Here is an 18,656-nt window from a genome sequence, read left to right as displayed (position 1 = left end):
AGGCCAACAAGCTTAAATTTTTCAAAAGCATATGAAACAATTTATTTGGACTTATGATATGAGAAATATCATCACATATCCTGGACTGAAACACAAAATGCTTAAATTTCAATTTATGACATTTAGGATGAATGTGACCGGAGACACCACAAAAGTGACAAACAAAAACAAATTTAGGAACATCGGTATTTCTAACAGCAAATCTAGTCTCAAATATTGGTTTTTTCCTCAACAAAAAACAATTTCGTCTAATATAACCAACAACACCACAAAGATGACAAGTAGGTACAAAAACAAATTTCTTATGCACTCTAATAGAACGTTTAGACATAGGTTTATAAATTTCAGCGTCTACATCAAAACTTTTACCTTAGTCTAACCTAGCAAAACAAGCCATTTCTTTAAGATTCCTCTTGAAAGGAGGAACATAAACTTTGTTATTAGACTTAACAGGAACAGAAATAGAAACAAATCTGTTATCAATAGCAAGTTTGTAATTAGACAAATTTTCAAGTTAAGCTTCAAACTCAGCTAACTTTTGTTCCAAACTTTTCATCTTAAGAGAAAAATTGATTTCTCAAAAATTCTTTCTTCTTCTTATTAGATTCATCTAATCTCACAATCAATTCCTCTTTTTCATGATTAGCCAATTTTAACTCTTCCTTTAATTTCTTAGCAATTTTCATAGATTTAGTTAATTCTTTATGGAGAGTTTCACAGGTATCAACAAGATTAATAGAAACAATAGTGTCCTTTTTATTCAAATCATCACAAATATGAGTAGATGGACACTTAAAATTATCCATGATAGCAGAGATCAAGGATCAACTCTAGGTATAAAAACCTAAAAACAAGAGCTAACTCACTCTGATACCAATTGTATGTTTGTTTAGACCCCTTAAAGCAGATTGTTTAACCTAATTTATTAACCAAGTAATTACTTAGATTAATTTTCAGATCTAGGTTAAATACAAATATATCATATCATGCAAAGATGCGGAAAAGTAAATAATACCATGATATAATAACTTAGGAAAACCAATGAAACAAACCGTTTCAAGGTAAAAACCTAGGGAGGATTTGACCTAACTATCCTTAAGGTAAACCAAATCCACTATAAGAGAATTGAAGTTTTTACAAAAGATTTAATCCTAAATCTAATGATACTTCTAGTAGTAACTTACTAACACAACCATATACAAGCTCTGAATCTATGGACTCCTTCTCTTCTTGGATTTTCAGCAACACAAGCTACCTTGCTTGTGACTTTGAGATCCCACTCAAAGGTTTCAGATCACCTTCACTTGTTGATCTTGATGCAGCAACTAGTTCTACCAACTCCTGATTGTAGTTTTGGCTCTGGTAGATTCTTGTGTAATTAGAAGGTACAAAACCTCTCAAATCTCACAAAGAGTAACACACAAGTCTTCTTCAGCACCTTTAAAACGTGGCTAGGGTTTTTCTTTTATATGTAGAGAAGTTTAAGTGAAACCCTAAACGTTTTCGCGGGCTTTGGGCCTATTTAAAAATTCTGCAGAAACTATGCCTACGATTTTCGATCAATCGAGCCTAATTCTCGAACAGTCAAGAAAGGTAGAACTTCACTTTTCTTTTCTGCAATAGCTGGACTTGAAAACTTGAAACACCCTTATTTAAGCATTGCCTAAACACCTAGTCTAGACATGTTTTGTTCTTAGTTTGCCAACACAATATAACAATGATTCTAAATATTTATAACCTAACAAAATATATAAAAAATTTTAAAATGATTTAAGTAAGCTTTTAGATCTTAAAATTAAAAAATAAAAATACTAAAATATAACCAAAGACTTACTTAGAATATGAATTAATTAATTCTATATTATATATATATATATATATATTTAGTTTTACCTGGTGGAGGCCAAACACAAGTATTGCTAGATGGAGAGGATGGAAGGAGTTCTTTCCATTGACTCTCTCCCATACACTAGTCAACATATCTGAAAACTATACAATGGTTTAGACATAATTTGGCAATGACATATCATCAATATATATATAAAAGCAGAAGTCTCATATGAGAGTGCATGAGGTCTTACCACGTGGCACTCTAATATTGCATTTAGCATTTTTTACCTTTTTTCATTTAGTTTTTTTTTAGTGTTACTCAATATATCATCATAACTTATTTTTACTATTATATAAATTTACATTTTTTACCTCTTTTTATTAAGTATTTTTTTACTGTTACCCAATAGATCGTAGTAACTTCTTTTTACTATTATATAAAATATGAGTTGTTATTGACAATTAGACCAAAAGTTATTCACTATAAAATGACCTACATTTTAAAAGCAGATCAAACCTTATGAAAATCTCAAGCCTAGTTCTTACCTTACATATTATGACCCAAGTTTGACCCTTCTCACGTGTAAATCAAAGCAAAAACTCTTACCCTCTTACAAACTCTCTTCTTCCTCCCCCACGTATAGGTGATACTTCTACAAAATCTCATTCTCATGAAATCATGTCTTCATTTTCCCCCAATTTCAATTCAATATGTTTTTGTCTATTAATAATGTTCTATGCAATTTATGCAGACAAATTCTCTGTCATCAACCAGTGTCACAAAAATATATATAAATCTTAAAATCCCTAAAGTTGCTGAAATAATTGACAAGTGCATATTTCTAAAATTTATAATAACAAAAAAATCTAATAAATAACATATACTATCTCACAAAATGCCATTAACTTAATATTTTCTTTAAAAAAAATTCAATGATAAGAATGGTAAAAAATATGATCCTATACAAGAAATACCAAAAATACATGCAAAACAATTTTCATAGGAGGATTTATCTTTAAATAATATGAAAGCAATAGTAAAGATAAAATGCATTGAATGAGATCCTACGAAACAAGTTTGTTAATCATTTCAAATTATACTCTTCATTTACGTAAAAAAATAATAATACATCATATTATTTACGTTAAAAAATAATACATATTAATTTTAAAGTTCATTGTCAGATGTGAACTGCTAGGGTATTGCAATAATATGTAACACTAATACAACAATGCGTTGGTATTACATTTTGTGCGTACTTTATGAAAGGAATGTCAAACCACAAGAAGGATCATTTTAGTGTGCAAAATGTGAAACAAAAATAAATCTTTCTATCCTAAAGTTTGAGGCACTCACATTAACTACATACTCTCCAAATATTTATAATATACTTATCTCACTATAACTACTATATATATACAATTGCAAACTACTTCAGATACAGGATTCAAATTGAAGTTTTTGATGCAACTAACAAAACAAATTTTGTGATATTTGATCGAGATGCTGAAAAATCCTAAATAAGTCTACAAGAGATCTTGCTGAAAAATAAACTGAGGCACAACTTATTTAAATTATTGTAAAAATATTGATATTGGAGAAGGAATCCCATGTGATTTAAAAAAAAAATTAGGAAAAAAATTGATTTCTCTATTTCATTTGAATGAATTCAATCTAAAAGATGGTTTTGAAAATTACATAGTTGCTAAGATTTTTTTATGCACCTTCAAATGATAAAATGGTATGGAAGAAAAAAAAAAATACAAAATTCAATATGCTATATTAATTCTTTTTGCTGCACTATTCCAAAATTAACAAAAATAAAAAATAAAAACATTTACAAAAAACTGTCACATCATTGAAATTTAATATAAATATAAATACCTATGAAAAATCTTAGCGACAAAGTCCAAACTTTGTAAGATCCAATCAAGAATCTCTCGGTGCCAATTCATTAGTGGTTAACACAAATGATGCAACAAAAGGAAAAAAATGATAAAAGCTCAAAATTTGAACAAATATAGACGGACTAAACTTCAAACGTTGAAGATGGAGAAACTGATGATGATAACAAGTGTCACCATACCGCAATAACAAAGCATTGAAGAAACAAACAAAAAAAAGATTTTGTAATGAAGCTTTTTATTACATCACATATAAAAATCAATAATATAGAATGAATTAATATGCTTTTATCAACTTTTATGATACAATATTACTCCAAGTTGTTTTAATTATTGCTCATTACTTGAACAAAATAATTATAATAGATATATGTGTGCAATTTATAATTGTTACATTTTATGATGAACTCATTACTAACAAAGTTTTATAATAAATATGCTATATTATATGTATAATATTTTCCAAAAACAAATTTACATAAAACATTACAACATTATCCGTGCATCGCACAGGAAACTTATTAGTTACTTGTAAGGAGAAAGTCCCCAATTAGTAACAAAGTCATATATATTATCCTCATCCTTCATATGTTAATTAATTACTAAATTGTTTATAATATCATCATGGTGTGATCCCACCATTCTAGCAATAATTCAGTACCGAGCAATAATTCAGTACATTCTGAATTATTCAGTACATTCTGAATTATTGCTTCTTGCAATAATTCAGTACTTTCTGAATTATTACTTTCTGAATTATTGGACTTGGTGTATTCTAAATTGCACCGACACCGACACGGGTATAGATACGACACGGGTACGGATACGGGGGTACGACAATTTTTGAAAAATAAGAGTACAACACGGTGTGAATACGACAATTAAATAATTAATTAAATTTTATATGTAGGCGTATTTTTAAATATTTTTAGACATAAAATACTTTTATGTCTAGAATTTAAAAAATACAATATTTACAATAAACAGCAAGTTATGGAATGAATTAAAGCCAAAAAGTAGAAGCAAAGGAATGAAAAAAAGAAAAGGAAAAGAAGAAAAAAGAAAAAGAAAGATAGACATGTGATGACTCTAAAATGGCAACAATAGCCAAATACTATTATTTTTTGAAATTATTAGTGTTTTACCACTGTTTAAGAAATATTTAGCAATGTACCACTCTTTTGAAACTCGAGTCACAAATTTAACATAGAACTCGAGTTTACAAAAATCCCAGTATCTAAAAAAAGTCCACTTGGAACTCGAGTTCCTTTTGCCTCTGTTTCAAACCCTTTCACTACCTTTTTCACTACCTTTCCCACGTGACCCTGACAAAAGAAAGAAGGCGTAAATGCACTTTTAGTCCCTACATTTTGGGGTCATTTCTATTTTGGTCCCTATATTTTCATTTTACCACTTTTAGTCCCTAAACCAATTAACGCGTGACATTTAAGTCTTTACCGTCACCCAACTAACAGAAAAAGCTGACGTGGCTGACAGCACATTAAAATAATAATTAAAAAATCTTTTTTGGCATTAAAAAATGCCACATTAGCATCTAAATTAATTTTAATTAAATAAAAAAATTAAAAACAAAAAATTACATGAATTAAAAACACTGGGTTTGCTTTTTGATACTAGGTTTGATGTCGTTGCTGGGTTTATTTCTTGATTTAAGAAGAACATTGAAGAACAAGTTACTATGTTATTATGTTCTTAGATCTCACTTCACGTAAACTTTTTTTATTTAATTAAAATTAATTTTGATGCTGATGTGGCATTTTTTAATGTCAAAAAATATTTTTTTTAATTATTATTTTAATGTGCTGTTAGCCACTTTAGCTTTTTTTGTTAGTTGGGTGACGGTAAAGACTTTAATGTCAAGCGTTAATTGGTTTAGAGACTAAAAGTGATAAAATGAAAATGTAAAGATCAAAATAGAAATGACCCAAAATATAAGGACTAAAAGTACATTTATACCAAGAAAGAAAAAAAAAAAAAAGAGAAACCCACATATCGTGTGGTGAAATATTCATTGGAATATGGAGAGTGGGTGATGATGGAGCGTGTTGAAATGGGTGGACACTTTTCAACCACATAGACATACATGTCTCCTTCTGACACAACCCTTACAGAAGAAGACCCCAACATGCATAAAGTCATGGAAGTACTATACCTCTATGAATAGGCAAAATTTGCCAAACAGTATGATTCTGAAAAAAAAATTTAGGTGGATAGCATGCGTTCAAAGGTAATTAGTTAGTTGGATTGTTTTTTGGAAATTGAGTACAGCAAAATCGACTTCCAGCCAAAATCCCAGCCAAAATCGAGTTTACCATTTCAGAGCTATTTTGCAGTAGGAAGTCAAGTATATGAAACTTGATTTTGGCGATTTTGGCTGGAAGTCGATTTTTTTATACTCAATTTCCAAAAAACAATCCAACTAACTAATAAACTTTGAACGCATGCCATCCAACGAAATTTTTTTCAGAATCATACTATTTGGCAAATTTTGCCCTATGAATACGATGGACACATCAAACCAATGTTCAACGTTATCTTCCTGTTTTAATGGCTGAGAATTCATGTTCAACGTGTGGCATTTTTATGCACACCCCTCCAACCTAACCATCTTTGCCCATTTGTCACCTACTAGCAATAATTCAGTACTTTCTGAATTATTCAGAAGCAATAATTTAGAAAGTACTGAATTATTGCTAGAATGGTGGAATCACACCATTCTATTGGACTTGGTGTACTTAAAGCCCACAACGCTAGCTGATTTCAACAAGTCCACATTCATCACTAATTAAAAGTGGAAACATCGAGGATAACTATCTAATTATAAACTTCCCAAAAGTTTCCTTCAGAAAGAGAAAATGGGTGCTGTTGAAATCCTTGTAATCAGTCTTACAAGCTCCCTATGCCTGTACTTTCTCTTGACTCTTATTCGAGGCCTTCACAAACTATGGTGGACTCCAATTCACATAAAGAATCAATTGAGTTCACAGGGAATCAAAGGTCCATCCTACAGATTCTTCCATGGAAGCACCAAAGAAATTTTCAACATGATAAAAGAAGCCATGAGCAGGCCAATGAATTTATCACATGACATATTTCCCACAATTCTGCCTCATGTTCACTCGTGGGTTGACAAATATGGTAAACAAATCTTTCAAAGTGATTTAGTCAATTTTAGTAAATTTACCCATTTTCAATTTTGTTGCCTTTTATTGTTTGGTACAGGTAATAATTATCTTCAATGGTTTGGCCCTAAAGCTCAACTGGTTGTTACTGAACCAGAGCTAATCAAAGAGATAATGAACAATAGAGACAACAATTATCCAAAGCCAGAGACCGCACCCTATACGAAGAAGCTCTTAGGAGATGGGGTTGCGACTTCTGAAGGTGGAAAATGGGTAAAGATGCGGAAGCTTGCTAATTCTGCCTTTAATGCAGAAAGCCTCAAAGTAATCTCTTACTCTTAGTCTTACCATTTGGAATTAGCACCATTAGTATTGCAATTATTAACCTAGAAAAATATGTTTAACTGATCTTTATTTTATAAAATAAAAAACTAAATCTTCTATCAATTTTATTATAAAAATTTTACAAACTAGAGAGTATATTAACATAATTCATGCCACATCAACAATATACATGTAACAAATAAATTTCTCATTACTTTTTGTGTGATTTAAAATTGACACGTCTATTTGTAAAATTAATAGTAAAATTTGTAATATCTTTAGTATCACTAGTCTATTTTAAATGAACTAAACCCAATAACAAATTAGCATATTATATTATTGACAAAATTCTATCCAAAAAGCATAGGTATACAATCTTGGAAATTGTCAAGAGCCTTGTGTCGTTGTAGTTCAATCAGTACTTTTTAATATTTCTAACCGAGATATCAATTAATGGTTCAAATTCTTACCAAGCAAATTATCTGTGTATCAAGGAATAAAATTCTTGGAAATTATTCTAAATTGTTAGAAGGAATTCACTTTTGCAGAATATGATTCCATCAATGATCTGTAGCGTTGAGGTGATGCTAGAAAGATGGAAACATCATGAAGGTAAAGAGATTGGGGTATCTGAAGAATTTAGGCTATTGACATCAGAAGTGATTTCGAGGACAGCTTTTGGGAGTAGTTACTTAGAAGGGAAGAACATTTTTCAGATGTTGATGAAATTGGCCTTGATATCATCCAGAAATGCTTTTAAAGTCAGGTTTCCTGGCATCAGGTAAAGTAATTTTAGTTAAACCAACAATTGGGGAACATAGAACTACTCTCCATTAAATATTCTTAGCATCCTCATGTTCTAATAGCATTCCAAAATGTGACCCACTCTAACTAGTATGTTGAGGATCATAACTAACCTCAAAATTTTGAAACTAATGCTTATTGTTGTTAATGTACCATTGGTCGATGTTGTCCTAATATCATTTGTCCATTTTTACAGTAAAATTTATAAAACTAAAGATGATATTGAATCGGAGGAGCTTGTAAAAGGAATACACAACGCTATATTAGAGATAATAAAGAAGAGAGAAGAGAAGGTAATGAGTGGAGAGGGTAGCAGTTTTGGAGGTGATTTTCTCCAATTACTTGTAGAGGCTCATCATGATGCCAATGCTAGCCTAAAGATTTCAATAGAAGATTTGGTGGACGAGTGCAAAACATTTTACATTGCTGGTCAAGAATCCACTAGTGCTTTGCTTGTGTGGACTATATTTCTTCTAGCAATCCACACAGATTGGCAAGAAAAAGCAAGAAAGGAGGTGTTCAATTTATTTGGCCAACAAAATCCAAACCCGGATGGAATCACAAAACTCAAGACTGTAAGAATGTCTCAAACTCAGTTGCAATTCTTAAATTCTGAATTTTTCTGACATTGTTTCCCATGCAGATGGGTATGATCATCAATGAGTCTCTAAGATTATATCCACCCGTAACTGGAATAACAAGAAAAGTTGAAAGGGAAGTTAGACTGGGGAAGCTCACTCTTCCGGCCAATTTATTATTGTACATCCCAACTCTTTCACCTCACCATGACCCCAAAATATGGGGAGAAGACGTGCATCTTTTCAAACCAGAGAGATTCTCAGAAGGTATTGCCAAGGCTACTAACAACAACATAGCTGCTTTCTTTCCCTTTGGAATAGGGCCTCGAAATTGTTTGGGGTTGAACTTTGCGACAACTGAAGCAAAGATTGCTCTTTCCATGATTCTACAACGCTATGCCTTCACCCTTTCCCCAGCCTATGTCCACTCACCATTTCAGCGTCTTACCATTCGCCCACAACATGGAGTTCAAGTGATGCTACACTCATTGTAAAGACCAGAACTGGCAGTAAAATGTGCACAGAATATCCAGACATCATTGCCTTGGGATGTATACTGTAGCCCTTTTATTTCAGTTGTTTCTGAGCTCAATCGGGATTTGGTAGCTTGGAGAGTAAGTGAAAATCAATGTGCTACACAAAAAGCGAATGAGCATTGCATTAGTAGAATCTGTAGTGACATTGAAGACGGGTGACCAATATGAAGATTATGTTGATCATTAGTTAGTGTAACGTAATGGCATTTGGAGACTTTTCAGGTATCTCAAGATCTAATACGATCTGGACTGTTGGTTGCGTTTCTTAATTAAAGTCGTGACTGTTGTCTTATATGCTTGTGCTTAATTTTAATTTACTATGACCCTTTTTTAATCTTGGTTACATGGATAGTGATCATCTAATATTACACAGAATGAAGACATTCGCGGCACTGATTGGTTGAATACTTAGCTTAACAACCTCATATAGACTATGATGGCTGATATATGGCAACAGGTGTGTAAAAGTTGCTTCATTACGAATTTGCGCATACACACACACACACAAAAAAAAGCATGTAGTTCCTTTGTGAAGTATGTTTAATAAAGAAGGTTTGCTGGGATTAGCGACCAAAAAAAAAAAAAAAGACTTGCTGGGAAGTGAGGTGTTAAAAGAAGAGTGACTTTTTTTTTTTTTCCTCTGACCGGAGAGGACAAAATTTGAACCCCAAATTTCTCTATTGAAAACAACACTAGGTATTAGTTACGTTACAAGACTCTTGGTTAGTAAAACGGAAAAACACTTCAGTGAGACTTTTCTCTCCCGTACAAGAATAGTGAATTTCACCGTAAATTTAAATTAGGAATTTTATTTTTATTTTTATTTTTATTATTATTAGTAGTTGGAAGAAAGGAGATTTAAACTGTGGATGCCTCTATTGAAAAAAAAATTGAGCAATTCAAATGGCGACAATATTCAAGAAACCATGCTATAATAAGTTGAGCAAGCTTGTCAGCATTCTGCATATGATTACACATTTACCTTTAAACAAATTGTTTTAGAAATCTTTAACTGGCTTGACTACGCAATCTCACAGCAATAACCGACAGGCGCACAAAGGCAACATAAATCACAACAATGTCAATTTTTTTAATATTACAAAAGGTAGTTTTCAATTTTACCTGGGGGAGGCCAAACGCAAGTACTGCCAGATGGAGACTTTCCATTTACTATCTCCCATACACTAGCCAAGATATATGAAAACTATAGTGGTTTAGACATAACCTGACAAAGACATATTACGTGTGAAGAGAGAGTCCCAAAGTAACACAATCATATATATTATCCTTATACTCATCCTTAATATATTAATAAATTATTAAATTGTTTATAATATCATCATGGTATGATCCAACAACTCTACATTTATCAACACTCTATCGAGACATTCTAGCAAGAATTCAGTGCTTTAATTCATATTGGACTTGGTATACTTGAAGCCCACAAAAGTCAATTCAACAAATCCACATTCATCATCACTAATTAAAAGTTGAAACACTGAGGATAACCATCTAATTCTAAACTTCCCAAAAGTTTCCTTCGGAAAGAGAAAATGGGTGCTGTTGAAATCCTTGTAATCAGTCTTACAAGCTCCCTGTGCCTGTACTTTCTCCTGACTCTTATCCGGGGCCTTCACAAATTATGGTGGACTCCAATTCACATGAAGAATCAATTGAGTTCACAGGGAATCAAAGGTCCTTCCTACAGATTCTTCCATGGAAGCACCAAAGAAATTTTCAACATGAAAAAAGAAGCCATGAGCAGGCCAATGAATTTATCACATGACATATTTTCTACAATTCTGCCTCATGTTCACTCGTGGGTTGACAAATATGGTAAATAAATCTTTCAAAGTGATTTAGTCAATTTTAGTAAATTTACCCATTTTTAATTTTGTTGCCATATATTCTTTGGTACAGGTAATAATTATCTTCAATGGTTTGGCCCTAAAGCTCAACTGGTCGTTACTGAACCAGAGCTAATCAAAGAGATAATGAACAATAGAGACAATGCTTATTCAAAGCCTGAGACCGGAAACTATTCGAAGAAACTCTTAGGAGATGGGCTTGTGACTTCTGAAGGTAAAAAATGGGCAAAGATGCGGAAACTTGCTAATTATGCCTTCCATGCAGAGAGCCTCAAAGTAATCTCTTACTCTTAGTCTTACCATTTAGAATATACTGTCAATTTTATCATAAAAATTTTACAAACCAGAGAGTCTATTAATGTAATTCATGTCACATCAACAATATATGCATAACAAATAAATTACTTATTACTTTTTGTGCGATGCGCTTTAAATTGGCATATCTATTTTTAAAACTATTAGTAAAATTTATAATATTTTTAGTATCACTATTCTATTTTAAATGAACTAAACCCAATAAAAAATTAGCATATGAAATTATTAATAAAATTCTATTCAAAAAGCATAGATACACAATCGTGGAAATTGTCAAGAGTCTTGTGTAGTTGTGGTTTAATCAGTACTTTTTAATATTTCTAATGGGGATATCAATGGTTCAAATTCCTGCCCCAGCAAATTATCTATGTATCAAGGAAAACAATTCTTGGAAATTAGTCTAAATTGTTAGAAGGAATTCACTTTTGCAGAATATGATTCCATCAATGATCAGTAGCGTTGAGGTGATGCTAGAAAGATGGAAACATCATGAAGGTAAAGAGATTGAGATATTTGAAGAATTTAGGCTATTGACTTCCGAAGTGATTTCAAGGACAGCTTTTGGGAGCAGCTACTTAGAAGGGAAGAACATTTTTGAGATGTTGATGAAATTGGCCTTGATATCATCTAGAAATAATTATAAACTCAGGTTTCCTGGCATCAGGTAAAGTCCTTTTAGTTTTTTTTTTTTTTTTTTGATTCACAACATAAAACATATTTCATTAAACTGAATTGGAGTTCAAACAAAGTACATTGTGCTAGAATTGAGCAGCAATTAAGGGTGGAGTATCCTCCACCCAAATAATACATTCATTAACCAACTTGGCATGTCTTGCCATAACATGAGCCACAGTGTTTCCACTCCTGTGGGTGTGGGAGACTTCCCACTCATCAAAGCAACTAAGCTCCCTCATTGTACCTTCAACCACTTTTAGGATGCTGCTTGGAGACAGGCTGAGCACACGTAAAGCATTGACTACGGTCTGTGAATCACTTTCGAGGAAAATCTTCTTAAGGCCAAGATCCCATACGAAGCGGACACCCTCTTCCACTGCTCTAGCTTCTAACGCTCCCAATGGCATCTCCACCTTTTTACCCGTAGACCCCATTAGTAGGCCCCTCTCATTTCTTATAACCACACAAATTCCACAACTCCCCACCTGGCTAAACACAGCACCATCAGTATTGACTTTATACCATCCCGTATGTGGAGGTAACCATGGACACATGGGGGGTGTGGGGCAGCCTTAACCGTGGAAGCATCACTTGCTTAATTTCCTCAACATAATCTACCACCGCCCTGATAAGCGCCACCTGCCCTTTACACAGTCCATTGTGAGCTATATTGTTCCTGTTATTCCACAAACTCCACGCCGTTACCGCGAACACCACCCAGTCAATGGTAGATCGGGATTCCATTATCTCCCACATTACATCAACGAACTCCCGCGATGAGTCAGGAACAAGGGGTAGCTTAATTTTTGTTTCACTCCACACATACTTAGCACATCTACAGCCCCACAAAATATGCCCAATCGTCTCACTACAGCCACACAGCGTGCAACAATCCTCCTGTCCCACCCTTCTACTGATTAGCCGATTCTTTGTTGGGAGAATTTTCTTAAAAGTGCGCCACAAGAAATGTTTGATTTTACTTGGACATTGCAACTGCCAGACCACCTTCCAAGCTTGCGTCTCTTGCTACATTCCTTCAACCACTTCTGTGCTACACCATATGCGCTCCTAACTGTAAATCTACCATTGTTAGTTCACCCCCAGATGACAGAGTCTTCTGGCAATTGAGGGCTAACTGAGATGCTCAAAACTAATTCAGCTTCATGGGGAAGGAAAATTCTCCTTACCTTGTCCACATTCCACCTTCTCATCTCTGGGTCCATCAGATCCGACACCAGCTTTGCCTCTCCTTGGGGCCTTCTCAGGCTAACCACTCTAAATGAATCTGGTATAGGAAGCCATCGATCCTCCCAGATATGGACACTACTTCCATTACCTATACACCACCTCGTACCCCTCTCAATAATCCCTTTGGCAGCCATAATACTCCTCCAAACGTACGAGGGTCTTTTACCAAGTTAAGCTTGACCAAAAGAGCCCTTTGCGAAATATTTCACTTTGTAGACCCTAGAAACAAGCAAGTATGGATTCTGCTATATTCTCCAACCTTGTTTAGACAGGAGGGCCAAGTTGAAAGCCTTGAGGTCCCTAAAACCCATGCCCCCCTCATTCTTCAGTGAGCAAAGTTTCTCCTAGGAAATCCATGCCAATTTCCTCTCTTTTTCCTTTTGTCCCCACCAGAAATTTCTCATCATGGAGTTCAGCTCCTTGCATAACGTTTTCGGGAGTTTGAACACGCTCATTGTGTATGTTGGTGTAGCTTGTGCAATGGATTTTATGAGGATTTTCCTACCCGTATTAGATAGGAGTTTACCTTTCCACCCTGCTATTTTCCTCCCAACTTGGTCTTTAATGCGATTAAACGCTTTCCTCTTGCCCCTACCTACAGTTGGGGGAAGCCCCAAGTACTTCTCGTGGTGTTTAATGATTTCAGCCCCGAATTTCTATTTCACATGAAGCTGAACATCTTTCTTTGTATTCTTGCTGAAAAATAAGGAGGTTTTATCCTTATTAACTTTCTACCCCTAGTTGTTTTCATAATCCTCTAAAACCTTGATCACCCTATCACAATCCACAACCAAAGCCCTATAGAAGATAATGCTATCATCTGCAAATAAAAGATGCAAAACTCTCGAAGCTCCCCTGCACACCGCAGCCCCTTTTAAGTTTCCCTTGCTCTCCTCTTGTTTCAACATTGCCGACAAACCTTCTGCACACAATAAGAATAGATACGGCAAAATGGGGTCCCCTTGCCGAAGGCCCCTTGAAGGGACAATCTTGCCTTTAGGTTCTCCATTTATCAAAATTGAATAGGAAACCGTACTCACGAACATCATCATTAAAGTAATCCATCTCTCATGAAATCCCATTCTCCTCATTATGGCTTCAAGGTAAGACCACTCGACCCAATCATATGCCTTGCTCATATCAAGCGTCACAACCATAAGGGCTTCTTTTCCCTTCCTTCGTTGATCTATGCAATGCATCGTTTCGAAAGCAACCACCACATTGTCTGTAATCGATCTACCAAGCACAAACGCATTTTGAGATTCATCAATCACCTCCATAAGGACACCCTTAAGCTTGTTTGCAAGCACTTTAGAGATAATTTTGTATACTACGATGCAAAGGCTTATAGGCCTGAACTCAGTAATTTTTTGGGGAGAACTAAACTTTGATATAATGCAAATATAAGTTTCATTAATACCACAAGGCAGCACAAACAAATTTAAAGTAGTTAGTACATACTCTATAACATTAGGACCAACAATTTCCCAGTACTCTTGGTAGAAAATGGGAGACATACCGTCAGGTCCTGGGGCTTTTGTGGAATGCATCTGTTGGAGAGCGAATCGGACTTCCTCTGCCTTAAACACTACTAACAGATCCCCATTCATCTCCTCAAAAACCCAAGTAGAAATTGTGCTTAAACTCATATCAAAACTAGAAGGGTTGTCAGTCTTAAAGATGGCAGTAAAATAATCCAAGATAAAGCTATCTATACCTTCCTGGTCTTCAACCCAATCGCCCTGATAATTCAGCAAGCCCCCAATCCTATTTTTTCTACGCCTTTGACTAGCTGTGGCATGAAAAAACTTTGTGTTACGGTCTCTCGACTTTAACCACAGCACCCTTGACCTCTGTTTCCACATGATTTCCTCCCTAGTAAGGGTCTCGTTAATCTCCTTCTTCAGAGTTTTGATCTCCTCTACCTTATCAAGCATACCATCAATGACTTCCAATTGCTGAAGCCGACCCTATTTCTATCTCAGGATTTTATAAACATTCCCAAACACCCTCCAATTCCATCTCTGAAGGCGTTCTTTACAGCTTCTCAATCTATCCATGAGCCTAAACTCAGGGTCTCTCTTCATCGGATCCCAAGCCTCCTTAATCACCTCCTGACAACCTTCTTCCCTAGTCCACATTGCCTCGAAGAAAATCCTCTACCTTACCAGTTTATGTGGCTAACAACGGTGGAGATGCAATGTTCGTAGGCAATGATCCGAAACAGACATTTTGTAGTGATGCACCATAACTTCAAGGAACTTCTCACTCCAACTTTCACTTGCCACCATTCGATCAAGTCTGAGCTTTGTTCTTTACTCCCCAAACCTTCCGTTACACCATGTGTATCTTCGACCCATAAATCCCAAGTCGAAGAGACCACACCTATTCAAGCAATCTCTAAATTCCCTCATTTGCCTTGCGTCTCTATCCGAACCCCCAAACTTTTAGTCTGGATGTAAGATTTCATTGAAATTGCCAAAAAAATTCCAAGGCAAATGGGTTTGTACCTTTAGCACTTCCAATAATTCCCATGAGATACTGCGCTTCAATGCATCTGGTTGCCCATAAAAACCAGTTGCACGCCAAGGTGAAGGCGAAGAGTTTTCATAAACCTTCACGTCTATATGAGAGTTGGAACAACTCTTGAACCGTACATCCGTACCCTCTCTCCAAAGCATGGCCAGTCCACCGCTTCTGCCGTCACTGGGGACTGTAATACCTTGAGTATAATCTAACTTATTCTGAATGCCCTTAATTCTACTTACTCTGGCCTTTGTCTCCGATAACAAGACTAGGAGAGGATCCTTCTTTCACCTTATTGGTGAATGTCTGGACTGCCAGGGAAGACCCCAATCCCTGGCAGTTTCATGCAATGATGTTCATTGGGCTCGGTGGTGCTGCTCCACAGCCACCTCCACTCTGCCATCCAACTGCTTCTTCCCAACTGTGTTTTGCATGTCATCCTTCTTTCCTTTTCTCCATTTAAGATCTTTAATGTTAGGGTCTAACTCCTGGAGTGGAGTTGGACCCTCTCTCTTTACTTTAATTGGGCTCTTTCCTTCACTTTCTGACTTTGACTCTACTTCCCTTGCTAGCCTTTTCCAGTGTCTACTCAATAGGCCGAGAATTTTAGCTATCCACCCCTTGTCTTCAACATAGCATATAGCAAGAGGGCCTAAGTCTGAGCCCACATTAGTTGGGCCCCCCACCTTTGCTTCAAGCTTTATAATTGGCACTAAAGCACCCACATGCACTTTGTCAACTTTCTAAAGATTAGCTGTCTCCCATTGCATACCAACTAATGGTTCAGCTTGGTCAATAATTTGTACTTGGTCCTGACTACCCAAAGAAGCTTTTGTTCCCCCTATCTTTCCCACCCACTTTTTGAGATTTCCTTTCTCACGCAAATCTTCTAACAAGGGTGTATGAGGGGCTGTGCCATCCCCACCTTGCATCGGGTTACTGTCCTTCAGAGTTGTCTTTTAAGACCCGTGATCCTTGCCAGCCCCCGTTTCCTTCCTCGGTATGTGTGCCATCGCTGGCGTCCTTACCGTCCTGTCCTCTATTTTTTTAGAGCTACTCTCGACATTAGTTCTAACCCCCGATTTGAACATCTCATATCCACCCCGTTGTATTGGATCACCCCTCAGCCAAGCCCCGTATTGAAGGAAGTTCACCCTTTCTTCTTTGCTATGTTCATGCCCTTCAGTGCAATCTTTCAAAGCATGGTTAAGAAGGCCANTCAAAAGCCCATGAAAACCTTAAAAAAAATATATTGTATAAATCTATTTATAATAATAATAATAATAATATAATATATAATAATGTGGTTTATATTAGAATATTAGATTATCTATTTATATCTGATAATAGTAGGAGGACAAATAATTTTTTTAATTGTTTGATTTGATCTAATTGCACTTAAATAGTAATTTGCACCTCATTGTTCACACTTTTTTTTAACAAAAATTATTGTATAAATTTTCAAAATTTCATACCTATTAATCAATTTTTTTATCCTAAATGCTGAAACATTAGATGTAACTTCTTAGAAAAGCTCTAAAATGTAAAAAGGTAAGTTCAAACCTATTAATCCAAGCACAAATAATTTAGTACAGTGAAAAAAATGTAGGCACAAGTTTACTAAAAGTTAGTTTGTGAAATAAAGTAATTTAATTTTGGCTATAATTTGGGCCAAATTAACTTGAATTTTTTGCATTTTGAGCCAATGTAGGCTTAACCTATTAACATAATGTAGGCATAACTAACTTGCTCCTCCTAAGAAAATTCCCTGGCTCCGCCAGTGACTATATGGATGTGCATTTGAATTTTTTTTTTTTTTTTTCGCTTATCTCCGGCCCCCCCTAGCTTGAAATCCTGCGTCTGTCCCTGAGAGAAGGTAATGACTGGAGAGGGTATTGGGGGTGATTTTCTTCAACCACTTGTAGAGGCTCATCATGATCCCAATGCTAGCCAAAAAATTTCAATAGAAGATTTGTTGGACGAGTGCAAAACATTTTACATTGCTAGTCAGGAAACCACTAGTACCTTACTTGGGTGGACTATATTTCTTCTAGCAATCCACACAGATTGGCAAGAAGAGGCAAGAAAGGAGGTGCTCAATTTATTTGGCCAACAAAATCCAAACCCGGATGGCATCACCAAACTCAAGACTGCAAGAATGTCTTAGACTCAATCACTTGTGTAAATGACAGGCCATTTAACTCAACTGCAATTCTTAAATTCTTGATTTTTCTGACATTGCTTCCCATGCAGACAGGGACGGAATTAGAGCTTTGAGTTAAGGGGGTGGTTTTACTGTTGACTGTGCGCAGCGGTTTCAACCTTTGACTTTGCTACTACTTAGTAGCTAAGATTATTATTTTTTTTTTTCTTTTGCGTCGGTAAGAACAAAATTATTTTTTTCTAGAATTTTTTAAATGACAGGGTTGTTTATTTTAAATAAAATTGGTTAATTGAGCTTATTTTTTTTATAAGTTTTATCATTGGTAATTTTTGTTGTTGAGCTATTTTTTTTGGGCTTGTATATTTTGTTTTAAATTTTAGATCTATAAATTTTTTTATAGTCACTAAAATGAGGAAAATACTAGCGCTACAAACTTTTTTATAAATTATTGATGTAATAAGTGATTATTAGTAGTAAGTAAAAAAATGATGTGAGTGGTGGATTTATGTGCGAACCAATAAGAATTTGCTACTAAAATAGTTTGTAAAAATGTTGTAAAAAAGTTTGTGAGTATAGCAATACTCTTAAAAGAATCAATGATATTGTTTAAGAGAAAAAAAATATAATTTTATAAAACAAAATTGCTAAGATTAGTACACATATATATAATAATATTTAAAAAAAAAAAATTTAGGGGGGCCATTGCCGCCCCCCCCCCCCCCCCCCCCCCCCCCCCCCCC

At 35.0% G+C, this 18,656-nt stretch overlaps 2 protein-coding genes across 3 annotated transcripts in view; both read left to right on the top strand.

The window, feature by feature from the left end:
* Positions 1-6,372: 6,372 nt before the first annotated feature.
* On the top strand, positions 6,373-9,412 carry LOC112036009 (cytochrome P450 CYP749A22). The gene is made up of 5 exons (XM_024068828.2): positions 6,373-6,894; positions 6,979-7,202; positions 7,751-7,983; positions 8,203-8,581; positions 8,650-9,412. The coding sequence occupies exons 1-5, from the start codon at positions 6,612-6,614 to the stop codon at positions 9,076-9,078; spliced, it is 1,548 nt and encodes a 515-aa protein (XP_023924596.2). The 5' UTR covers positions 6,373-6,611; the 3' UTR covers positions 9,079-9,412.
* Positions 9,227-18,656, top strand: part of LOC112036013 (cytochrome P450 CYP749A22-like) — a 32,668-nt gene continuing 23,238 nt past the window's right edge. For both annotated transcript variants that reach the window (XM_065766392.1, XM_065766393.1), the window contains exons 1-4: positions 9,227-9,342; positions 9,494-10,956; positions 11,041-11,264; positions 11,735-11,967. In XM_065766392.1, the coding sequence (XP_065622464.1) occupies positions 10,674-10,956; positions 11,041-11,264; positions 11,735-11,967 (740 nt within the window). In that variant the 5' untranslated portion in view covers positions 9,227-9,342; positions 9,494-10,673. The remainder of the gene's footprint in view (positions 9,343-9,493; positions 10,957-11,040; positions 11,265-11,734; positions 11,968-18,656) is intronic.

The sequence above is a fragment of the Quercus suber genome, unplaced genomic scaffold, assembly GCF_002906115.3.
Source record: "Quercus suber isolate HL8 unplaced genomic scaffold, Cork oak 2.0 scaffold_702, whole genome shotgun sequence".
Taxonomy (NCBI): domain Eukaryota; kingdom Viridiplantae; phylum Streptophyta; class Magnoliopsida; order Fagales; family Fagaceae; genus Quercus; species Quercus suber.
The sequence above is the reverse complement of the archived record's forward strand: the minus strand, read 5'-3'. Positions and strand labels throughout refer to the sequence as shown.